The sequence below is a fragment of the Staurois parvus genome, unplaced genomic scaffold (assembly GCF_062004578.1).
Source record: "Staurois parvus isolate SC_StPar_1 unplaced genomic scaffold, SC_StPar_1.0 ptg000635l, whole genome shotgun sequence".
NCBI lineage: Eukaryota > Metazoa > Chordata > Amphibia > Anura > Ranidae > Staurois > Staurois parvus.
Genome location: NW_028318431.1, coordinates 4,948,365 through 4,974,669, shown reverse-complemented (window position 1 = coordinate 4,974,669; position 26,305 = coordinate 4,948,365). Strand labels below are relative to the sequence as shown.

Here is a 26,305-nt window from a genome sequence, read left to right as displayed (position 1 = left end):
ATTTGCAGGTAGGCCCCATCCCACTAGGCCTCCTGGCAGTCTCCTTCCTCAACCTCACATCTTCCTCCAACTCTCCACACCTTCTTCCACCCGACTCCTGATACTGAGCAGTCTCCAACACTTTTAAGGTAGTCCCTGCCCCTTGCCAAGCCTTCCATTGTGGGGATTGGCTGAGGTCCCTCAAAAATGCAGCCAGCCACTCCTCAGATCCACCCACTGCCTCCAAGACCTTCCTCCAAAAGCCTCAGGGCAGGGAGAAATTCCAGAGAGGTGGGCCTCTCAACCCCGACCACAATTTGACCCTTCTGGCTATTACAGCTGAGCTGCTTCTCAGCGCCTGACTAACCATTGAGATCTAGCTCCCCCTAGCTAAACTAGGAGGTTGCTACATAGTCTTAAATCAAAAAGTTACTTTTATTGCTCTCAGCCTCCTCCAAATCTCCAAATTCCTTTTTTGTAGCTGTGATCTGAATTCCTATTAGAAGGTGGCTAAGTTTGTTCTCCATGGTTCCACTGTATGTAGGAATGTAGCCACCCTCTCTTCCTAGATGGACTAGAGGCTACAGACTGTGGGATTTGTAGTGTGCATAGAGCAGTGCACATGACCGCAATTATTGTGCATTGCTTGTTCCAAATGAAAGTGAGAGGGAAAGGGAATGGTCAGGAACTTACAAAGGATCTTAAAAATAACCAGAAAAACCCAGTAAGAAAAGATTTTATGTGTCACTTTAAGCATTAAATGTTTAGATAGGAGAAAAGTTTGGTACATTTTGTAGGTTGGGGACGTGTTAGTGAATTTATATATTAACACCTAAGCATCAAATTTTTTGTTTTTTTTTCAAGTTTTTTTTTCAAACATTTTTGTTTGTTTTATTGGAGCAGAATTTCATGTTTTGTCAGGGTTTTTTTCTTTTCAGGCATTTTTCAACTAGGTGTTTTTTATGTAACCAATGGCAAGCTGAAAAAGGGGCAGAGAGCTGCTGTTTGAGCTGAAAACACAAGACAAAACGCTTAAGGAAAAATAAAAGTTTGAGAATGCTTATGTCGTGCTTTTCAGGCATTTCCATTGAAGTGGATGGGGAACAAAAATGCTCAATTCTGCCTGAAAAGTAGCCCTTGTATTTTTTGAGTGACAGGTATTTAATGCTGTCCCGCTCGCAAACTTCAGTTCCTATTCGGTGTTCCTGTCCAGTATTCCAGAAAGCAAGAAGCTCTTACCAGTAGCAGCACAGACAAAATTAAATCTTGGCAGAGGTTCTTACCCTTCCTCATTTTATACAAAACTAAAATTAAATTTGGTTGTAATCCATACTAACTGGGGATCAAAGGTATAAAAAAAATGTTCCCATGTGCTGAGCCGTCATCCTCCAAAAAAGCAATGCTTATTGGAAATCTGCTTTGTTGTAAGTGTATTTTATTGCTTATATAAAACTTTTGAGATGTCTTTCAGTTGTTCAAGCACATACTGCGGAGGGAGATTACAGAGCAAGATTATAAACATCTGTCTCGGAAGTTCACAGAATGGACATACGGTCCAGTGCACACCTCTCTGTATGACATGTCATCTGTGGACTCATATGAAGCTGACTCTGTGCTGGAAACCATTGTATTCAACAGTAATGCCAATGTGAGTAAGACGCTGTGGGTTAAATTGTTTCCATGTGGCAAGCAGCATATTGGAACATAAATGTTTTGGCATTTATTTTATATTACCCAAATGGCCTAAATTTGGTAACTGTTTAGAACCACTGTCCCGATTGCCCTGCTCCACTTTGTCTACAAAGAGAATATGTGGGATTTAGCAGGATTTGTAAATGCAGTGGTCCATTATTTTGAGTAAATCTTTGGACAGGTGTCATGCTGCCCATACATGGCTCAAATTTTGACAATTCAGGAAGACTGAAATTTGAGCCATGGGTGGCCCTGTTGGCAGCACCAGCAAGCGTCAAGTGAAAAATTAAAAGGTGTCAGGTGGAATACTGTCAGCCCAACAGGGACTGCAACCTATCAGATGAATACAATAACTGGCAGTGCAGATTCCTCCTTCCATGCTTTATAGCAGTGTTGTCCAAAGTGTGTTCCGTAGAAGCTCCAAGGGTTCCGCAGATTGAGTGGGTGCTCAAACCTTTCGTCAAACATGAAATCATTCTTCTCGAACCAGAAGCTGAAGAAAACCTCATCGATGTGAGAAATTATCTGGTGTATAAAAATCTCTTTGCTGAGAAAGAGCTCTCAGAATACTGGATATGTTTGGAAGCTCAATATCCACTGCTTAGCATGTAAGCGATTAAATTGCTGTTGCCGTTCGGTAGCTCATACCTTTGCAAGCAGGGATTTTCAGTATTAACGGAAATGAAGTCGAAGAAATGAGAGACACTTCAAATAATCAATGAAAAAAGGCGTGTGAGCTTGTCCACCAGCGAGCCTCGAATAAGTTTGATCTGCGATCGCAAGCAAGCTCACGCTTCCCATTAGATTTCAATATTGATAATTGACTTCTTATGTATGTATGGCTGTGACGCTCATAGCATACTACGATTCTTACACTACAATTCTCATATAATCAAGTTCATGACATGCTATGATAGAATTGATGTTTATATTTCTAGACGTCATTTTCAATTTAAATTTCCGATTATACTAGTATTATAATAAAAGTTGTTAGTCTTAAGTCTTAAAAAATGTACCTGAATAAATATTACTGATTGCATTTAATAATGTTCTCACTCTGGGGGAGAGGTGGGGTTCCACGACAATGAACATTTTTTTTCGGGGTTTTGTGTACTCACAAACTTTGGACAACACTGCTTTATAGATTTTAGAATTCTCTTGTTGAGCCCAGGGACTGAATGCAAAAATATATGTGTGTACAGCTAGCTTTATGCTAGCCATACATTTGTACATTTCTTTTGTTCAGTCCGGTGGGGCTGAACAAGAGCAATCACCCGGTTTCCCCATCCACGCTAAACAGCATGGTTGGGGGAATCTGCACTGTTGGCTGTTGATGGCCTCAGCACCAGTGGCTGCCTGAATATTTGAACATTGGCTGTATCTGATTAGATGCCATCAGTTAATCTCATTTACATTTTTGCAAAGGATACATATTTATATTTACCCAAAGTTGACTGCATCGCTGCTTAATCACTTGCTTTCCAGAGGATTTACCCCCCTTCCTGACCAGGCCATTTTTTACATTACGTAATTGAAAAATTGGTCATGCAACGCTGCACCCAAATGAAATTTATGTCTTTTTTTCCCCACAAATAGAGCTTTCTTTTGGTGGTATTTGATCTTCTGCGCGATTATTATTTTTTTCACAATAAAAAAAAGACCACCAATTTTGATAAAAAAAAACAATATATTTGACTTTTTGCTATTAAACGTGTCCAGTAAAAAATTTAAAAAATCGAATTTTGTTATAAATTTAGGCCAAAATGTTTTCTGCTACATGTCTTTGCAACTTATAGTGGGACTGCAGTACTGCTAATAAAAAGCACTGCCACTGTACTAATGGCACTGGGCAAGAAGGGGTTAAAATGTGGGGCGATCAAAGAGTTAACAGTGTGCTGTAAGCACACTGCTTTGCATGGCTGTGCTGTGCACAGCCATGCAAAGCAGTGTGCAGAATCTGACAGGAGAGAACTGTTTTGTTTACAAACAGTTCTCCGCCCCCATTGGGGATGCTTGGCAATCACCAAGAGCCAGTGAGTAATCACTGGTTGGGACCCAGTGATTGACAGTTTTGGCCACGAATGGTGGTGTGGGTAGGGTGCGTGCGCGCCTCACACACACCCCCTACCCAGAAATGCAAAATCACATATATATACATGATTTTGCGCACTTGTGCCGTCCTGTAGCAGCACTTCTATAGGGCAGATGGGAAGCGGTTTTAAATCCTGGTACACACGATGACAATGTCGGACGAATGATCATCCATTTTTTTTCTCACATTGAAAATAAAGAGGTTACTAAAGTTACAAAAATTCTCGTAAGACAGAAAACAACTTTGGAGGTGATGTAATGTATTGTATTGTAATCTATTGTATTCTTTCGTTTCCGATTATGCAGTCAGGTTCACTTGATTTTTTTTGGATGAATACTGTGCTGATTAAACGAAAATCATTTGTTCTGGTATTGTACGAGTCGAATTTTCACGCTTATCCCTTTGGATATTGTTGCATGAACTGTCATGATTGGCTCCCCAAAGCTGTGTACTAACGATAAGATTATCGTACGACCCCTCCGAAAGCTATTTTTTTCGTCCGATTTTCTCATTGTGTACTAGGCATTACTGATTAAAATTGAAACTTCTATATTGGTAAGGTCTCAGTCTGTGAAAGTTATTTATTGATGTTGGATTAAAAAAAATATGCATTTTGTACCTTTGAACATTTGGAGATAAGTGCCACAATCACAGCCCTGCGATACTATTATTTTTTCCTAGAGAGATGACAGTTTCACAATCACTCTTCTCTGCTGCATAGTTTGTTTTTTTATAGTTGAGTCTTAGTGTATGTCTCCTTTGTATTCTTATTTTACCACAGAGGAGAAACTAGCCTAAAACAATTGCCTATGAATATTCAACCAGAAGAGAAAATGCCCTAAGAATATTTGATTTTGCCCCATTCTCACAACAGCTATTTAAGGCAATGTACAGTTTTGGGGATGGGTTGCTCTGTTTCTGTCTGTTAAATATATCATTGAAAGTGTTTTATCTACAGTATCTGTGCTTGTCTGTTCATTAAGTGAAAAGGACAGAACTATCTGATTGGTATTGCTGACCTCTCTCTCCAGAATCGGCATGAAATGGTAGTGCTGGAACCCATCAACCATTTATTACAGGAAAAATGGGATTCTTATGCTAGCAAGATATTTTATGTGAAGTTTTTCCTCTATGTTTTGTACATGATCATATTCACAGTGACAGCGTATCACAGGCCACTCGAAGGACAGGTGAGAAATTAAAAAAAGAAATTGTATCTATACATGTAAGGGAAACGCGTAAGCCAGCAGTGGAGCTATCTGCTAGTTATGGGGGGGGGGGCTCTTAATGGGGGGCCTTAAACCACATAATTGGGGACAATCACTTAGGGGCATATTTATAAAGCAGTGAAATCACCAAACTGGTAATTTACTGTGTCTTAAAACACATTCACCAGGAATATTACCTGCAAAAAATGTCTCATCCACAGCTTAGTGTCCATTAATGCACTCCAGTCCATGTATTTTTGGTTTAGCATAGTATGTGGGTGGAGGAGGGTTAATTAGAACATCTGTACATTTTTTAAAGCAATCTGTGTCCATGCTTTAGCAGATGTTGCATTTTTGCTTCGCATTTACTTGACAGCGTATGGCAATGGGTAAGAAGGTGAGTCCTCTTCTGTGTGACTTTTCATTGACAAATGGGCATTGCCATAGTTGGGTAATGATGTCAGCATGCATCAACCGCCCCTTTGTTTACATTCAGCTTTCATCCTGGGAATATCCTGGCTAGTAGTGAAATCTACTCAATAAAACTTTGTATTTCTAAATGTCTTGCTTTTGTGGTCACAGGTGGCAATGAGATTTTTCATGGCATATACTGTAGCTCCTGAATTTTCAAGATTTCTCAAACTTTGGGTCAAGACACAAATTGGCTCATGGATGTGTTTGTGATGGGTTGCCACTTGACTGCGCAGCCTTGTTTGTCTAAGGCAGACCAAATATTAACCCATTTTCTTTCCTTCAGCCATGGGTCGAAGGAAAGAAAATTGCTTGATTTTCTCATCAACACATTTCCCATCCATCAGAATACAATGAAACCTTAGGCTGGTTGTACTGAGATCAATTAATAGGTCAACACATTAATGATGTATTTTGAAAACAGTTGCATGAATGTATGCCATTGATATCTGATTTTCAGTTTTTCCAGCCTTTAATTTAGATTTACATTGGATTCATGCTCAGGAATCTACTCTATGTTTTGAATTATAATTATTGTTTTATTAAGAAGATTGTTTTAGTTTTATACAGTAGTAATGGGGTATATGGTGCAATAAGTGTCATATGTACATAAATGTCTATGCAGAACAGCAAAAAGTGCATAGAGTCCAACAGGAGTGTTCAGCATAACTTCCCACTGATCTCAGTGCACCAGATATAGCACCTCTGAAGAGACTCACATTGTGACAGATAAAATAGGTTCATCACATGGGAACAACAGGGAACCTTAGACCAGCATAGAAACCCTGGGTGGATGAATGGATATACCTGCAGGACCAAGGGAACACTCCGGGGGCACCAAACTAAGTGCAGCATTAACCTGTTCTCTGCCATGTATGTACATCGTACAGATCTGACAGTGGGCGGTTTTACACGCACTCCCAGTGGCTGCAGCTCCCGGGGCCTGGGAATGGTATGGCGGGTGCCGCCGGGTAAAGGTGAGGGATGGCAATTGCCAGGTTTCATTAGTAAAGTGAAAGAAAATCAAAGAGGGCCTTCAGGGGACTTTTTGGTCCTAATAAAGGTAGTAGAAGGCACTTTGTGTTATCTGCTCTTAGAAAGGACTTCTAGAGGTCAGAGGAACCTCTACCTTCCTAAATCCCTTATAGTAGAAGTAAAATCTAGAATTAAACAAATGTTAACTGGCAGGTCTTTTTATTGCAGACGAAACATGCAGTGGGATGGATTTACTAAAGGCAAATAGACTGTGCACTTTGCAAATGCAGTTGCACTCATTTTCTGTAGTAAATGTGTTAAGCTTCACTTTGTAAAAAAATACCCAATCAGGAGCAAGCAAAATAAAAGAACAGCATTTTTGCTTGCACATTGGATTGGTTGATAGAAATCAGCAGAGCTTTACCACATTTACTAAGCTCTGGGGAAAAGTGGTGTGACTGCACTTGCAAAGTGCACAGTCTGTTTGTCTGTAGTAAATCTACCCCTCAGTCTTTTCTGCAGTAAAATAAACCTACCTGCCTGCTTGCAGTCTAATGGGAAGTGTACATGCTCGCTCAGTTTTCATTCATGTTATCAGAATGTAATATCATTTATGTCTTTATCTATAGTAAACCTTTAACAAATCTCAGTAGCAAAATCTAAATGTACTGTATGTGTATATCAGAACTTTAACATCTATATGCATGTGCCATTTCATATATATATATATATATATATATATATATATATATATATACAGGTATATATATACAGGTATATATATACAGTATATACTTTTAATGTGTGCAGTAAAAGCTTTTTGTGCATTGTAAACGCTGTGCATTATGCAAATTAGCAAATTGTGACAAAAAGATAAATAATTGGAAATTTGTCAAGCAGCACATGCACTAGAAGTGCAGTGAGTATTAACAAGGTTTATGTTTATCTGTAACTTTTCCTACTGTACTCACTTTATTTGCAATATACTGGATAGTTTTGTTAAAATGATTACTCTAATTTATGACACCTTCAATTTTTTTAAAGCCTCCATTTCCACTGAAAGGGACACCCAAAGACAATATTCGTGTACTTGGAGAAATCATCATCATGTTTGGTGGACTTTATATACTAATATGTGAGGTATGTACAATAAAATGACTTTAATTTGAAGATATATTGCTATACATTAGGCCTGTGACACTGGAAAGTGTATAAAGTTGTAGGGAAGTGCAACATGGTGCGGCAACAGAGTATTGAAGATTATACTCAACTGCAGTACAAACAACCAGGCTGTGGTTGAGGGCCACCTACAGTGGAGAAAGCGGGCCACACCTACCTACAAAGTCAGGCTAAAAATTGCTTTAACTGCTAGCCCTCCTGAGGATTTACCCCCCTTCCTGACCAGGCCATTTTTGCATTACGGCGCTGCATTACTTTACCTGACAATTGCGCGGTCATGCAGCGCTGCACCCAAATCAAATTTCTGACCTTTTTTTCCCACGAATTGAGCTTTCTTTCGGTGGTATTTGATCGCCTGTGTGTTTTTATTTTTTTTGCGCTATAAAAAAAAAGCCCGCCAATTTTGAGAAAAAAACATTTTTGTCTTTTTGCTATTAAACATGTCCAGTAAAAAAATTTTAAAAATCAAATTTCATCATAAATTTAGGCCAAAATGTATTCTGTGACATGTTTTTGCTAAAAAAATCCCAATACGTGTAAATTAATTGGTTTACATGAAGGTTATAGTGTTTACAAATGGCGGTATATATACTGGGATTTTTTTTTTTTTTTACTAGTAATGGCAGGGATCAGTGAATTATAGCGGGACTGCATCAGACGTTCTGACACTGGGGGGAACTGACTTGGTGTCACTGACATCCCCAGTGACACCAATACAGTGATCAGTGCTAAAAAAAAAGCAACATGAGGGGCGATCAAAGGGTTAACTGTGTGCAGGGAGTGTTTTAGTAGGGGGCGGTGTCTGTGGGCTTCACTGTAAGCACACTGCTTTGGATGGCTGTGCTGTGCACAGCCATCCAGAGCAATGTGCCCAAGCTGGCAGGGAGGAGGACTGTTAGTATACAAAACAGCCCTCCTCCCCGTCGGTGATCGTCGGAAATCACCAGGCACCGGTGAGTAATTACTGGCCAGGGCCCTGTGGTTGACAGACATGACCGCAGCTCGCGCGCGCCCCCTACCCAGAAATGCAAAATCACATATATATACATGATTTTGCGCACCCGTGCCGCCCTGTAGCAGTATTTCTGCTATAGGGCGGACGGGAAGCAGGTAAAGAGAAACGTGTGAAGTGCAGACAATATGAACGTAAGCAAAGCAATACTAACACTGGTCTGAGCTTGAAATGAAAGTTCTTAAAACACATTGGGGTTGATTTACTAAAATTGGAGAGTGCAAAATCTGGCACAGCTATGCACTGAAACCAATCAGATTCCAAGTTTTTATTGTCAAAGCTTAAAGTATTATTAAAGGCAATTTTATTTTGTAAAAAAAATAACAAACATATTATACTTGCTCTGTGCAGTAGGTTTGCACAGAGCAGCCTTGATCCTCCTCTTCTTGGGTCCCCCGCCGGCGCTCCTGGCCCCTCCTGCTTGCAGAGTGCTGCTACAGCAAGCAGCTTGCTATGGGGGACCCTAAGCAGGCTCGCTCACTGCTCTCTGTGTCCATTCACACACAGAGCCACGACTCCCCCCCAGTGGCTTTCTGGCTGTGGTTGACAGCAGAGGAAGCCAATGGCTCTCACTGCTGTCACAGCCAATGAGGAGGGAGAGTCCCTGGAGAGCTGAGACTCTCGTGCACACAGCTGGATTGCGATGGGGCTCAGGTAAGTGTTAGGGGGGCTGGTAGGGGAGGGGGGTTGCTGCACACAGAAGGTTTTTTCTATCTTCATGCATAGAATGCATGTAGATAAAAACCCTTGAACCTTTAAAACCACTTTAATTGAACAAGCTGAAGTTAGAAGCTGATTGGCTACCATGCACAGCTGCACCAGATTTATCTCTCTCCACTTTTAGTAAATCGACCCCATTGCAATAATAAACATATTACATGCAAAATGTAAAAGACGAAACAACTGATGCATACTTTCTCATTATTTAGGTAATATCTTCAATGTTTATAATGGTATACAATGAATAATAATCTTCTTCTTCTTGCAGATAATATATTTTTGGAAGAGGCGTCCTTCTTTGCAAATTTTAATAATGGATGGCTATTTTGAAATTCTTTTGTAAGTGCTAAATATTTTGGCATTATTATTTTGGTCCTGATTATTGTTTGTTACTCTATAAGACACATACAAGCAAAATAAGAAGCAAATGCGTGCTAACAATAAGGGGAGTTTTTATAAAGCAAACATTCACTGGTGGTGAACCAATCACTGCCTTTTAAAACACACGTACCAGGAAGATTGCCCCTAAGTGTACTGATTTTAAATAACCTACCTAGTCTAAATTCAGTGGTCACAAGCTTTTTTTTAGATCCACTTTTCCTAAGTATTCTTATAAATAATTTCACTAAAGTATTGAAATGTCTTAAGTGCCTTCAAGGATACCAGGTAGTTGACTTAAGAAAGGTAAGTACAGAAATAAAAACAGTGTTAGATGATGCAGGTATACATGCTGATGTGAATTTTAATAAAAGAGAGGAAAGATCTGTTTTTACCTATATTTTTATGATGTACCATTTTCTCCTTTTGTAATTTTTGTTTATTTTCCCAGCTTTTTCCAAGCCGTTATTATCCTGAGCAGTGGTATTGCTTACCTGGCAGGAAGTGAAGTCTATGTCGCCCTTATGGTGTTTGCACTGGTTCTTGGCTGGGTGAATATGCTGTACTATACCCGTGGATTCCAACAGACAGGAATTTACAGTGTCATGATTCAGAAGGTCAGTTCTTGGAAAGGTTTCTTCTCTTTAACCCTCATTTGTTCCCTTTAGCAAACAATGCTGCAACATAATTGTTAGCATAACCACTTACTTCCCAAGTCTATTCTGACACTTCTCCTACATGTAAAAATCATCATTTTTTTGCTAGAAAATGATTTAAAGCCCCCAAATATTATATGTTTGTTAAAAACAGAGGCCTTACAGAATATAATGGTGGGTTTTGCAAATATTTATGTAAAACAGCATTTGCATTGCGTTTTTTCAAATGCAATTTTTTGGGAATACACTCTAATGAATTTTAATGCACACAAACACAATATAATACCCAATTTTCGGAAAGATATGAAAGATGGTGTTATGCCGAGTTAATAGATACCCAACATGTCATGCTTTACAATTGTGCACAGTCATAGAATGGTGCCAAACTATCGTATTAAAAATCTCCATAGGCAACACTTTAAAAATCTTTATACGCTACCAGTTTAGAATTACACAAGAGGTCTGGTGCTAGAATTATTGCTCTGACGTTTGCGGCAATACCTCACATGTATGGTGCAATCACTGTTTACATATACATGTGGGCAGGGCCGCTGATAAGGGGGTACCATCAGGCCTCCTGTAGGGAGCCCGGGCCACATCACTTAACTGGGGGGGGGCTCAGTTAGCTGGCAGCCTTCACACCCCATCTCTCTTACCCCCTTTCTTTCTCACCTCCTTCTCCTTCCCCCCCGTCTGGTAGGCTGTATGGGGGCCTCTTGATTTCTAACAGCAGCCCTGCATGTGGGACCAATGCATGCTTTGGCCTTTGCTCAGGATCACGGGAGAGATGGTGTACTTACATTTTATTTTGTCTTTGTAGTATTATTTATTTTATTTCTATTTTTTTTTTTCATCTCTAATATTTTTTATCACTTTTATTGCTGTCACAAAGAATGTAAAAATCCCTTGTTATAACAATAGGCAGTGACAGGTTATTTTTTATAGAGATATCTGGGGTCTGTTAGACCCCAGATGTCTCCTCTGCCCTCAAAAGCATCTGAACACACCAACATTGGAGCCCTCAAAAGCATCTGAACACACCAAAATGGAGCTGAAACCGGAAGTGTCAAAATACTTGGCGTTGTCTATACCATAGAGATGATCGGGGACATTCCAGTCCCCAGTCTACTCTATGGCAAGCCGGCCGAGCTGCTGGTTTCTGTGCCAGGCTCCCCGCTGGGACAGGAGAACACAGAGAGGGATTCCCCTCCACTGCCTGTAAAAGCAATACAGCTGATAATTAGCCACTAGGATTGCTTTTAGAAGCAAAGAAAAACAATACTGAGGTGATGCCTGCTGCAGGCATCATCCCGTTATACCCCTTGAAACTGCCGATGTACATGTTTACTTTTTTATTAAGCTAAATGAACATTCACTTTGCTAAGTGTACAGACTCCACACTATTAGTAAATGGTCCCTACTCTTCTCACCTGTTATGATTACAGATTAGGATATAAGAGGGGCACATCTATTACTATGTATATTAGAAAACTATTTGGGAGATGAGTGGAGAATGTTCACTTTACTATATGAATGTTCACTTAGGTCACTTATACACATATATATATGAAAGTAAAGATTGTTCCACATGATTTGCTGAGTGAAATGAACCCAAATTTACCGTATTTACAAAGCTAAGTAAACACACTATATTCATTTAGCAAATAAACCCTCATGTACACTGCTGCCACTAAATGTGAGTTCAGGAGCTTTCGGCATTTTTTTGCCTAAGCCCCTGAACTCAACTCAACAAAAACCTATGTGTCCATGTACAGTCATTCAGGAGAGGTACGTTTTGGCCAAAAAACGCTAAACGTGGCCAAAACGCAAGTAAACGCTGCTAAACGCATCTAAGCGCGGCTGTACGCTAGCTGCATTTAGCACTTGGGCATTTATCTATGTCAATGGAAAATAGTCTGGCCAATCAAATGAATAAATGTCCAAGTGCTAAACGCAGGTAAACCCGGTACCGCGTTTACAAGTGTTTTTGCTGTATTTAGCGTTTTCCCAGGAGAGTTTAATAACTAGGTGAATTTATGTGTAAATGAGACCTTAGTTTGCCACCAAACTCTTCCGTAACCAAGTAACCTGAATTTGACAGGTACCCGCTCCCACTTCCAGTCCGATGACCTAGGCGATCAGAGGCGGAAGGTTTCCTTCCTCCCTGCAGTCTTTTGGGACACCTGACAAGTCCCAGAAGACTACAGGACCATTCATGAAGCGCAGCGCTACTCGTGCATGCGCAGTGGGTACCCGGCTGTGAAGCCGCAAGCTATCACAGCCGGGTGCCCACACTGAAAATGCTGGCCTCATGGAATACAGGACGGCCGGTGAAATGGGATGCATGACACACACCATGGGACTGAGGGACAGGTAAGTGGCTGCTTTTTAAAAGTCAGCAGCTACAGTTTTTGTAGCTGCTGACTTGTATTGTTTGGCAGCGTGAGTGGAACTCTGCTTTAATTTTTTGCTACTTCCAAGCTTTGTCTGCCCTCTGTTGGAAAATACATGCAATCTTCTACTTTTACAGAGGCTAAAACTTCCTCTTTGTCTCTGCCTCATATAGGCATAGGCCGACTACAGGTAATACTGTAGTAATTCCACACCTGGCCTCTGATTTGATAAGTGCCCAGTTAAAGGATAATTTTATCTTTTGGAACAAGTTACATGTTCCATCTGTTTTTAGGGTGTAGCATGTAACATGTTTCAGCAGCTGCAGCCTCTCCCCCTCCCTGTGACAGCAGTGTGGGGGTTCTCCTCCCTGTGCCTGCTGTCATAATAAAAAAAAAATGCAGCACTGCTGCATCATTCATTCACAGTTGTGTGAATGAATGCCTACAAGTACCATCAGCCTTTGTTGCTGAAAGCTTGTAGTTCTTAATGTACTGCGTGGACACTGGTGAGTGCTCTCATAGTCCATTGAGCTTCCCGGACTGCAGTCATTGCCTGCCCATATTGGAGGTACAGGCACACAGTGTACTGACAGTCTTCAAGATCCTGGCATTGAACCTATGATCTACTGATCTTGGGTGCACTGAGTTACAGGCTCCCAAAAAAAAAAAATAAAGGCAGATTTTTTTTACCTGCAAATATTTTTGTGAACTTATCCTTTAAAGTCACAAAAATAAATATGCATTCAGATAGACATTATGCTAACAACCACCACTTCTCTTTCTGTTAGTTATGTAGAGTGAATAGATATGACTGTGTAGTCCAATTGGCACCGGTGATATAGTCAATGTACTAAAATGTCAGCACTCAGCAAAATACCTGATCACATACATCTCCTTTCCTACTATGGAATACTGTCTATCAGGACATTTGGACTGGAGGTTGTGGATGTTATTGTAGAAAGCAACATATTCACTGAGTGAAAAAATATTTGGAGTTTTCCCAAGGAAAACCCCCAAAGTGTGAGACTTTGAATTGGCTTTAAAGCCCAAATCCTGGTGTACTTTAACTTCAAATAGTTTGTTTGGGCCAACCTGACATCATTGATGGTAAATCTATATTTGTCATTTCTCCATATGACTTTGATGTTAGATATATTACTTCCAATACTTAGATTAATGTTGTATATGGACTTACAGTCCTTGTTGGCACAAGAAAGTCTGGGAGAACTTTACTCCAGAGCTCCAGACACTCCTCAACTGTTGTGCTGTTAGAATGCAAGGAATACTGAAGGTTGTGAATGGAGGAATGGGAAAGCCTTTCTACCCTTTTTGGAATCAAGACGGCAGGAAAAACTCTGCAATGGACACATTTGTATAACTATCAATCTCAGAAGCTAAATACAGCTACATTAACAGCACTAAACATTTTATTAAGTGTTGTATTATTTTTAGCACCCACCCATGCACCCACATGAATGGTGAACTGGCTAGAAGTCCATAGGACCTCCAAAAGGTCTTACTTGATAGAAGCCTTCTTCCTGATGGGGACAGGATGGTGGAATATAAACCTTATCCTGTCAGCACTTTCCCACTGGTGGTGTCAAACAGCCCAGATCCATCAGCATGAGGCTTGAAGCTTTAGGAGGAACACCCAGCTCAAAGCAATCTCCAGTGCTAAAAGACATTCATGCTGGTGATAGTATGGCAGAGAGCTGCTTACTTGTTTCCCCTACAATATGGCAACTCCAACACATGTGTCTGTTGCCCTAGTTTTCTGGATAAGGGGCAGTTTTTTTTAATTTTTGAAAAATGTTTGAAAAATGTATATACTTCTTTTGGACATATATGTAATAGAAAACAAGAAATAAAGATTACAAAAAATGTGTATACATGTAAATAAAAATCAGTAATAACAAACATTGAAAAATGCTTGCATAAAGGGTGAAAAGAGTAATAAAAAGGTTACTATTGTCTTACAGACCATCCTGCGTGACATGCTTCGCTTCCTCTTCGTCTACCTAGTCTTCCTCTTTGGTTTTTCAGCAGGTATTTATCATATACTGGGAAATTCTATTTAGAAATATAGTTACAAAATAATTTTAAGGAAACAATGACGTGTTAGTTTATTACAATATTGCTTTATTCTTAAAAGTAAAATGCCATGCAATTCCATGCTTACTCTTCATTGTTATTATTCATTGTAACCAGTAGGTGTCACTCTTGGCCTTTTAGTCCAGGACAAGGTGAATTCACAAAATAAAAATGTAAAGAAAATAAATGCAGGTTCTAAGCTTTCCCAATTATCTATCAAGAGCAAAAAAAGTTTTGTCTGAGGTTGAGTTTAAAAGTGAAACTCAAGATGAACCTTTCTGTGACTAAAACATATCAATAAATTATATATATATATATATATATATATAAAAAAATTTCTCCAGTGGAATACACTTCAATAAACTCCACAATTTAATTCTACCCCAAAGGGAGGGAGGTCTACAGATGTAATTTTTGTCAGGGGCATCATTGTGCATGCTGTCACTGTTGAATATTTCTCGTGTTATATTGAATTTTACCATGAAAATATTACAAAAGAAGTAGACATTTTTTGATAGCATCAAAATATTTAGACAAAAATGTGAAATAACACAGAACAGTTAATTTTTTTTTATCATGTTTGTATCATTTTAAACATAAATGACATAAGACACATATTTTTTGCAGCTTTGGTAACACTTATTGGAGAAGCCCCTCAGAAGGATAAGAATAGCACTGATTCTGAACAAAATGAAGCAGGAACCTCATATTCAGGGCTTTATAGCGCTACCTTGGAGCTCTTCAAATTTACTATTGGCATGGGAGACCTGGAGTTCAATGAAAACCTGAAGTTCAAGCACTTTTTCATGTTTCTGCTGATCTTGTACGTGGTACTCACCTATGTTCTTCTCCTGAACATGCTCATTGCTTTGATGAGTGAAACTGTCAATAAAGTCTCTAATGAAAGCAAGAGCGTATGGAAATTACAGGTGGGTTGATTTCTCTAAGTCAAACATAGCCAGAACATTACTTGTCATCACTCCCATGTTCTGACCACACAATATGATACAGTAATATTGTTTAAAATTCTTACACTTCTGAACTAACCCACAACTGATGATTGTCTGCTCCCAATCTGACTGTCTTTTGTGTCACTTCTGCCTTTGGTGTTGATGACAGACTCTGAGTCTGGAGGGAACTGGGTGCAGCCTACAGAGGAAAAAGGGATGTCAAGTTTTTTTATTTCCACATTCTTGCAAGATCTGTGGTTTCTTTGTACAGACAAGCATTTAGTGCGTGCAAAGAATGGAGTGTCTGAAGAACATGGTCTACAAGAAGTTGACTAGAAAATGTGAGGGCAGAAGGCAAGAGACAAACTGCAATCATGCGCATCAAGCAGAAAACAGAATCTCAGTGGGAGACGGAAGAAAAATTATTCCCAGGCAAATCTTGACTTTGCCACTGGAAATGTGGCAGGCATAGGTGTGTGCAGCCTATTGCACTCCAATGATGAAACACACATGCATATACATATATAAAACTTGACAATTGTCCATAATTATCTGTTTAGTGAATAAACACAATTGGTGACAATCTAAAGACTAGGCAGTTAAGAAAAAGGTCACATGTTGCATTGATACTACCTGCACTGCCTCTGCATGAACTTAAATACCGGTTGGAACAAATTGGAAGGGAAAATGGGGGCAAAGGATCTGGTATTCACACCCCATCATCATTTTCTTGCCTCACTTTGCATAAATCCTGTGATACTGGCTTTCCAACCTATTGGGGAGCTTGGCCATGTGAGCTTCTTCCAGGCATCCTGCTTGGTTGTTAAGCCAGTACTACTCAACACTGCAGCACTCTGCCAGTCAGAGAAGAGATTTTTCCTGATCTCTCCCGGGGACATCATCTCCCTGGGAGCAGATTCAGAGTGAAAGAGAAGTGCTTCCACACTTCTCTTTAAGCACGGCCACTCAGTGGGAGATCCTTTCCATTTTCCCACCGGCACACAGAGAAATAATGTTAGCAGCAGAGGTGTAGCTTGAAGATTATGGGCCGATGCAAAAGTTGAACTGCCCCCACTACCAGCCTCCACAGCTCAGGCCCACAAATAAATTGCTCATTCACACCGTATGGGCCAAAGAGCCCATGCAAATGAGCCCTTACTTTGTTAATTATTGTTACATTTGTAAATAATTTTACTTTTTCATCTGTTACAATTTTTATTTTGTTTTTACATTTGTTCACAAAGCTTTTTTTTTTTTTGGGGGGGGGCTTTGGTAAAATATCAGGGCTCTAACCCATATGGGGGGGGGCTCGGGCAGCAGAGGGGGATCCGATAGTGCACAGGAGGGGGTGATTGACGTGCCGAAGGGGTCAGACACAAGAACTGTTCCCATGTATGGCTGTCCATGCAGCTGCTGAAAGCCGCAGGAGGGAAAGGAGAAGCCAGTCTTTAGCTACAGCATGGAGAGCCATATAAAGGATCGGTTTTTGTAATTGCCACGCCCCCCCCCCAAAAACCTAATGTGAGAGAGAGACCTCATTGTGAACCCTGTGTCCCTTCTCTGATTTCACCACGGTTCTTCAGATAATCGCATCTCTGGGAGAACAAATCTAATAAAATTCATAGCTTTGCATTTTTCTCTGTAATTGCACTTCTTTTTCTCTTTGCAGTCTTTCCTGTAATCTTCTGTTTTTATACCACAAAACCACATCTGCACATTTATAATTATAGCCAGCCGTATAGTACTTAAATAATAAGTGCACTTTTAAACAAAATGCACTTATCCTTTTTTGCCCCTGACCTAAATTACCCTTTCTTAGTTGCATATTTACCTTCATCCCATGGGCTCCTGCAATGTTTATATAATTAGCAAAAATCTTATGTAGACCCCATTAACTTCTAAAGGATCTGCTTGCTCAGCACAGATAATGTTTGTGAAAACTGCTGCAGAATGAAAGTAAGTAAATGGAGAGGGGAAGGGTGAGTTGCTTTAGGCTGGGGAGGGGGCAAAGAGTAAAATTGCATTTGCTTAAAAGTGTTCTAATCCTTAAAAGGTATATCCAAAACGTTTTTAGTTTTTGATAGAGTAGGGAATAATTAGAACCCTGTCAAAACTTTTTTGCTATTTTTGTTGAACTGGGGAGATTAACATATACTTCCTATATGGAAGAGAAAAGAAAACTCTCCAAAGTGAGGGTTAGACAATTGTCACTGGAAAAAGTGTGCTCATAGAAAGATGTCCTTTCTATTTTTGTTCAGGTAATTACTGAAAATTTTCAATTTTGATGACAATTGTCAGTAAGACAAATAGAGAGGTTGAATCCATCCAGCTTGGACATAGACTGAAATAGAAACCCGAAGGAGTTTCTAACCCTTCCCCGCATTCTTTCAAACTAAAAAAAGGATACATATAAACATAAATCATATACATATAAACAAAGAGGTGTTGTGTTAGGTACAAGTATGCATTGTTTTATGCTCAGTTGCTAAGATCTGTGAGATTTGCTATTGCTTTTGGCACCATTAATACATTTTTATTCTGTATTTTGTTAATACATACTATACTGTATGTCAATGAAAAAAGTAAACTTTTTGTTATTATTTCACAGAGAGCAGCAACAATCCTGGATATTGAGAGGTTTCTGCCTAAGCGTCTTAGGGAAAAGTTTAGGTCAGGCCGCTTGCTTACAGTGGGGTCAAAACCTGACGGAAAGCTAGATAAAAGATGGTGCTTTAGGTAAGATAAAAAAAATAACACATATTATTAACCGAAGACATTGGGCTGCTCAAGCTAAACTTAACAATGTGAAATTGCTGTGGGCATGGGAGGAAATGAGTGATGGCCTGTATTGATTTTGATGGAAATTGGAAGGGCTGATAAATGATGCTGAAGGATACAACAGCATTGACGATAATTTCAGAAGACTCCTGACAGTAGGGACCTGAAGGAAATGTGATGGAGTTTTAGGTACTTTAGCAGCAACATCTCTTATTGGATCAATTCTCCCTATTGACAAAGAGTTTTATTGTTCTGCTGTGGTAGGAAACAGCTAACTCTGCTATGTTCTAGCAAATGTTAATTATATATTAATTAAAACAAAGAGAGGAATCACACTCAGAAATGATGGCATGTGGACAAGCCAGGCATTCAAGTCCGTAGGCCACTTCATGAGGCAGACCAAGAAGTATAAGAGACTGGAGGACAATTTTAAAACTGTAAACACCTCTCAGCACACAAAACACTGTGTATGGAATATACACATCTCTGTTACAGATATTTCACTTGCTCAGCTAATTATGGGAAGAGGGTTGAAAAGTACTCTATCCTAAATTAAACTCTTCACAAACTTGGGCAAGTCAGACTAGGTATGGGATAATAGTTGCTTAAGCAGAGGTTACCTTTCATGTGCACTGTACAAAAAAAATTAATTAGAACCCCCAATTACCGTTTATTATTATTGTATCCTTCTGTATATTTTAACATTTAGCCTTTACTATGTAGGCTATTATAATCACCATCATCTTCTATTATTATTCTGTCAGGGGTCTCCAAACTTTCCAAAGAAAGGGCCATTTTATAGTCCTTTAGGCTTTAGGGGGGTTGGTTGCACCCAGTGGGAGTAAACAATGCCTGATCTTTGATATTAGGGGGAGAAATAGTTAGTGTCAGTGGGAGGAATAATGTACAATTGGTGGTGTCAGTGGAAGAAATTATACCCCATAGTTGGTGTCAATGGCAGGAATAATGCTTCAAGGGCTGGATAAAGGCATGCAAAGGACCGCACACCAACTATCATCAAACATGTAATATATTTCTAGTATTATAGCAATCACCTTTTCCTCAACTATCAAAGACATATTTAATATAATCCTGGATTTGTGTTCTGCAAATTCACAAATATTAATCATTAAGTCACTTGCAATGGTAATATGAAATCTAATTGGTTGATATAGGTTATAGCTCTTTGAACATTGCTCCTTGCTACAGAATAAGCCATCTGTAATTTCCAATGCCATTGGAAACCAGAATGGACATGGCAGTGCCCCTCATCTAAGGTCAATTTTAACCATTAGCCGCCCGGCATATAGCCGTTTGGCGGCAGCAAAAATGCTTCACCTTCCCGGGTGCACGCCATTTGGCATGCTCCTGCACATGCGCAGTTCGCACGGTTGCAGAGCCGTGCGGTTGCAGAGCCGCGCAGCGGCGCGATCTGTCACCGGCCGTGTACCTCGGACACGGCCGATGACAGATCTGAGTACCGGCCCCCGTTGCCGGTACCATGTGACCTGCTGTGACCAATCACAGCAGGTCACATGACAGTTGTATACAATGGATGGCTTCATTAATGCCATCCATTGTATACTAGTGCCTAGCTGTGAATGGTCACAGCAGGTCACATGCACATGTCATGTGATTAGCTGTGGCCAAATCACAGCTAAGCACAAAAAAAAAAAAACCTGAATGAATCGATTTCATTCTGGTAAATGCTTGCTTATAGCAAATTGTGTAAAAAAAAAAAAATACTGATCACTTCACCAAAGTAGTACAATGTTACTATGGTAACATTGTACTACTTTGGTCATAGTAAAATATGAAAAAAAATCTTAAAAAAAATAAAAAAAAAGTAATAAAAAATTAAAAATAAAAAAAAAATATATATATATATATATTTTTTCATACTGTCACCAGTCAGTGTCCCTGTTCACCGCCATGCCAGTTATATGATGATGCTGTACTGCACTGGTGACAGTATGTAAAAAAAAAATTGTGAAAATAATTTTTTTAATTTTTTAATTTTCTGAAAAATTATGACAAAAAAATACAACTTCAAAAAACTCGCCATGCCTCTTATGAAGTACGTCGGACTGTCTACTTTTGCAAAAAGGGGTCATTTGGGTGATATCTGTACTGTTCTGACATTCTTGGACCTCAAGAAATTAGATTGGCTGTCAGTACTTCAGGATTGATCAATTTTCAGATCCATACCATAGTTTGTGAACTCTAACTTTCCTACAAACTAAAAAATACATCCTAATTTGGGTTATTTTCACCAAAGACATGTAGCAGAATATATCTTGGCCTAAATTTATGAAGAATAATTATTTATTTACAAACTTTTATAACAGAAACAAAGAAAAACGTGTTTTTTTTCAAAATTTTCTGTCTTTTTTTGTTAATTTAGCAAAAAATAAAAACCCCAGCGGTGATTAAATACCACCAAAAGAAAGCTCTAGTTGTGTGAAGAAAATCATAAAATTTTAGTTTGGGTACAATGTTGTATGACCGCGCAATTGTCATTCAAAGTGTGAGAGCGCTGAAACGTGAATAATGGCCTTGGCAGGAAGGTATAAAATTGCCCGGTATGGAAATGGTTAAGGACCCTCATTGAACTGCTGGCCAAATAAAACTCCTTATTCACTATGCACTGAATAACAGTTAGAACAAAATGAGCAGTGTCAAAGTGCATGTGACAGTTGGAGGGGGTCGCAGCTTCTATGTGATCCACATCTAGTAAAAATAGATGACTAAGTTCCCAGAAAGCCCATGTTCAACTGCCAACCATCCTCAACAATTGTACTTCTTTTCCTCTGTTCAACAAACAGGTTTTTGCTAGTTTTAACCATGCAATACTTAAATATATTATCTTTTGTTAGAAACTATTCTCTGAACTATCAGATAAATGATATATTTTATATTGCTGCACTACAGGGTGGAAGAAATACAGTGGGAATCATTTGGAGAGAATATGTCCTGCATTAATGAGGAGGAGCCTGGAGACAAAGAAAATGCACATAAGCTTTATAAACGACCCAAAGGTAAGAAGATTAAGACATTACATCCTATACTCACATTGCATTGCTATGTTGCTATGTTAATATTGCATCATAGGTGAGCTTGTAGCCTAAATATACATCCTGATCATACTGATGATGATTATTTAAAAGTAAGTTTAATATTTCATAAACTTAATTAGTTGAATTGAAATAAAAATTCAAAAAGTGATATAGTAGTCTTAACAGAGTGCTAATATTTTTTGTGTTTGTTAAAGTATAGGTGTAAGTACTTTTGGGTATAGGGGGAGGATGTGCCCTACGACCTTCTCCTTTGTGACAGTATTCAGGTTTAACAACCAACCACTGCGTACTGTCAACTGACAGAGGGAGTGACTCCATTGCTCCCCCTAGCATCTGACATCTGTCAACACTGCTGATTTTAGTGCTTACCATAATGAAAGAAGGAACGGCACAGTGCTGGTAATTTGAGTATACATGGATCTGAGAGCCCCTTTAAATCGACACTGAATGGGCAAGGTGACAATGTCATTATAAGCTTCCATTTAGTGCTTATTGAACAGTTATGTAAAGAGAAGTTGACTTTAGTAATAACTCACAGTTTCAAAGTTCAGAATACAGCTGTTACTTTCAGATCTGATGTCAAATGTGGTCAGGAGGAGGTCAGTTGTGCTCATTTAAACCTGCCAATGAATTCTAAATGATTTCAGAATCATCTTAAAGCTTTTGTTTAGACAAAATTAAAAAAAACACTATCAGTTTAAGGAACATTATTTACTGTTAATCCACAAATCCTTTGTGCTATTGGCTCCTGGATTCCTTAAAATCTTCATCCTCCAATGCCCATGAATGGATGACGGGCAGATGCTTGATAGGTCCTTCTCCTCCATTCATAATTTCTTCTTCACTTATAAAGGCTTAGTTATGGCGTTTATGAATGATGGAGCTGAGCTGATAGGGAAGGTACAGTTGGGCAATCTTGAGGAGTGCCTGTCAGAGCTCCCTCCATATTATTAATCCCACCGCACAGGAAGATTACAGCGGTGCAGAGTTGGGTGCATCAGACAGTGAACATTGCAGGGAATTGAGGAGCCAGCAACACAAGGGATACATTGGATTGATAGTAACATGTGTCCCTTGTACTGATTTTTTTATTTTGTCTAACCTTAGGCCTTAATCTGGTAGGCAATGTACATATATATATATATACATATGTACGGCAGCACAGTGGCTAAATGGTTAGCACTTCTGCCTGGCAGTACTAGAGTCGTTGGTTCAAATCCGAACCACGGCACCACCTGCCTGGTGTTTGCATGTTCTCGCTGTGCCTGCGTGGGTTTCCTCTGGGTGCTCCGGTTTCCTCCCACACTCCAAAGACAAGCTGGTAGGTGAATTGGTTCCTGTCTAAATTAGCCCTAGTATGTGTATGTATGAACGTGAGTTAGGGACCTTAGATTGTACGCCCCTTGAGGGTTAGGGACTGATGTGAATGTACAATATATATGTAAAGCACTGTGTAAAATTGACAGCGCTATATAAGTACCTGAAATAAATAAAATATATATATATATAGAGAGAGAGAGGAACATACACAGCCCAGGCATCAGGAAGTACACCCTATTGCCTTTGTACTGGACCTGTAAGGTGGTCTGTGTGTGCTGTGGATTCAGTGCATTACAGTGACCTCAGTGTAGGGTGAGTCAAGTCAATTTTTTATTTTAGCACAGATTCAGTGTTCCTTAAAACATTGGTACCTTTATGGTTTATCTTGTTGCCTGGATTGGTACCATAATTCAAAAGTATATACATTCTAGAGACCCTGGAAAGGCAGTCCATGTGGAGGAAAATATTATTAACAACACATCATTTTACAACTTTGTTTCATTTTCTAATGCCCCGGTTCACACCGGTGCAACTTGTCATGTGACTTGACAGATCGTGCCCTATTGCTAGCTATGGAACCATTCAAAGTCAGTGCAACTCTGATTTGCACTGACTTTGAAAAAGGTTCCTGAACTATTTTTTGCAATGTCTTGTGAAACTTGCATTGACATCTGTGCATGAAGTCACACAAATGTCGCCAAGCCGCACATGTGGTTGCACTGATCGGCAGCTTTGAAATCGCTCTGAAGTAGCACAGTTTCAAAGTCGCATTCGGTGTGAACTAAGCTCAGCACTATATTTAGAAATGTAACATTTCATTATGAAAAGTTTAACAAAATACATTACACAAGAAATGTAACATTTCATATCATTACCTTTCAGGATGGAGTCATTGGGTTTCCCGAGCTCAAGAAAAGGCAAGGGAAGAGGAGTTAGAGCCTCTAAAGTCCGTGTCCACAAGCCCATCAAATGATGAAAAAGTCTGATCCAGGAAACTGAGGCCTAAGGATAGCCATGACTTTTCATTCTGGTTATTCTGTTCATCTCATTAATAAGAGAATATTTTCAAAAACAAATTCCTAATTGAATTAAAAATGTGGACATTAAAATGATGCTGAACAACAATAAGGTTGCAAAGGTTGTAGTGATACTATAACATTAAAATGCCTTGTGTGTAATGTCCATAGCAATCAACCAGCTGTTATTTTTCCAGTTTGCAGAAATAAATGTATAATCTGACTGGTTGCTGTGTTCAGTCTTGACACAACATTTTTTCTTTCATCCTCTTTTACTGCCAAAGACAAATTTATCCATTACTACAATTCCCAATGTTATAAGCCTTTAATTTTAAGTCTTCTGTAATACAAAATATTCTCATGGTTTTCCATTACAGCCAGATTCCTCAGGGTGAGAGTAATTCAAACAGCGCTGGTCAATGAATTCCATCAAGAGGGCAACTGACCAACTGATTGAGCTTATTAAAGAATAAGAATCTTCAATGTTAAAAGAAACCTTTAGTGAGAGGCTCTAAGGATGTCATTGCTGACTTCTCTTCCAAAAAAATGCTAGCTGCCTAGATGTCATGCTGATCCAATGGCTTAAATTTTTTGAGACACTGGCTTTAATCAAAAGTTCTGACCTATTTAGGAGCTTTCTAATTCACTTGCTGGTTCCTGGCATTGTGTTAGATATTATTGAAGCCCAGCTCCGGTCACATTAAAAGAAAAACAAAATTGTCCAATTATGAGGAGTCCATTGCTTGCAAGAGAACCAGCTAGCACACAATATTACTCACCTTATTTCATGACGCCATGATTTTCCTTACAGTTGGTTCTGGTTGTGATGACAGCTCTGCCAACCTCCCCCACTCCTGTTTTCGACCGATCTTGCTACCACTCCTCTCTCCAAAATTGTAATAGGTCCAGGACTAGTAGTCTTTTTTTTGTATTTACTCTTTAAGAGCTAATTCACATCAGATGTTTACCAATGTGTTTTTAATACTGCATACAAAGTGTTTGACATGTATTCCAATAGCCCTAGTTCACACTCATGTGGTTAGTTCCAGTGCTTTCAATAAGAGGAAAATTTGCTGAATTTTTTTTCTCCAGAATGCATCAAAACATGTGTAATTGCAGTACACTCCACCAAAATGCACATTGGCCTAATGAAAATAAGGATTTTCAAGTGTCAGAATTAAAAAAGCACTGGACTGCATTGAAAACATATGAAAATATGAGTAACTGCACATGCAAAAGCCATCCGAAATGCTGAAATTGGGGTTCGAACAAGTCCCAAAGTCAATAGGCATCTAGGAAGCTAATAAGGGAGTTGAGCAGAAGCAGGCCCTGGCTTTCTTTCACAATAGTTTTCCTTTAAATTAATAGACCTCTGAATACTTAGCTTTGGAAGATTTGCATGTGCCCCTTTATTTGTTCATTTGCAAAACTCTTATTTTCTACTGTAAGAGCCAATGTGATCTGAAAATAACTGCCATGTGAAAATGATCATTTCAGAAGATACATTTTCATTATAGCTTAGTGAATAGGGTTGTTAGCTTAAAAAATATTTAATGAGATTTTTGGAAAACTGGGTGATGAAAAAAGTTAGGATGGTATTAAAATGATATAGCTCTCTATATCCTTAACCTCATTTTATACATATTGTAACATAAGTCAGTTAATTATCTGGTTGAGTATTATGGTTTCTGTTGGTCTTTGAATGCTACATTGCCTTACTGTCATTAAATCTGATTCCCACATATGCATGTTTTAGTTTCAAGATAAATATATGTTTTTTATTTGTATTGTGCGTTTTATGTGTTGACAGTGGATATTAACTCTATCCACCTTATCTCTTTATCTGCACTGCTGCACTGGAAATAGAGTTTTCTGTTCTGTTTATATGTTATTTTTATATGGAATCATGTATTTCTATCATTCTGTATTGTACATTGTATATTCATAATAAACATTGTTGGCAAACCACCTATATGTTTATTTGATGTAACATATGTTATAACAGCTCAAGAATGGACATGTCCATTCCAAAAGACTTTTGCTTTTATTAAAGTTACCCTGTTAGGAGAAAAATTTGGGGACAACCATTCCTTACTTCCTTAGAAACATGCTAACGAATTGGCTGGCATTTGACCCTCTGGTTGCAGTACTTTATAAGTCATCCCCAACAAGTATTCAGATTCTGCTTCACTTATTGCATGCTTATTACAGGTATATGATTACAATGGAGTGGAGCCAGAGATAGCTAAACAACTAGTATTTTCAGAAGAACAGCAGGAAGGACCATATACAGTATCTTATTATTATTATTATTATTA

The 26,305-nt window shown here is 39.0% G+C and overlaps 1 protein-coding gene across 3 annotated transcripts in view; it reads left to right on the top strand.

Moving 5' to 3' along the window:
• Positions 1–25,955, top strand: part of LOC149449198 (transient receptor potential cation channel subfamily V member 1-like) — an 85,995-nt gene extending 60,040 nt beyond the window's left edge. For all 3 annotated transcript variants that reach the window (XM_089693682.1, XM_089693683.1, XM_089693681.1), the window contains 10 exons: positions 1,451–1,627; positions 4,795–4,953; positions 7,462–7,557; positions 9,597–9,667; positions 10,158–10,323; positions 14,735–14,801; positions 15,474–15,775; positions 18,405–18,532; positions 21,506–21,612; positions 23,854–25,955. In XM_089693682.1, coding sequence (XP_089549808.1) covers positions 1,451–1,627; positions 4,795–4,953; positions 7,462–7,557; positions 9,597–9,667; positions 10,158–10,323; positions 14,735–14,801; positions 15,474–15,775; positions 18,405–18,532; positions 21,506–21,612; positions 23,854–23,957 — 1,377 coding nt within the window. In that variant the 3' untranslated portion in view covers positions 23,958–25,955. The remainder of the gene's footprint in view (positions 1–1,450; positions 1,628–4,794; positions 4,954–7,461; positions 7,558–9,596; positions 9,668–10,157; positions 10,324–14,734; positions 14,802–15,473; positions 15,776–18,404; positions 18,533–21,505; positions 21,613–23,853) is intronic.
• The last annotated feature ends 350 nt before the right edge of the window (positions 25,956–26,305 follow it).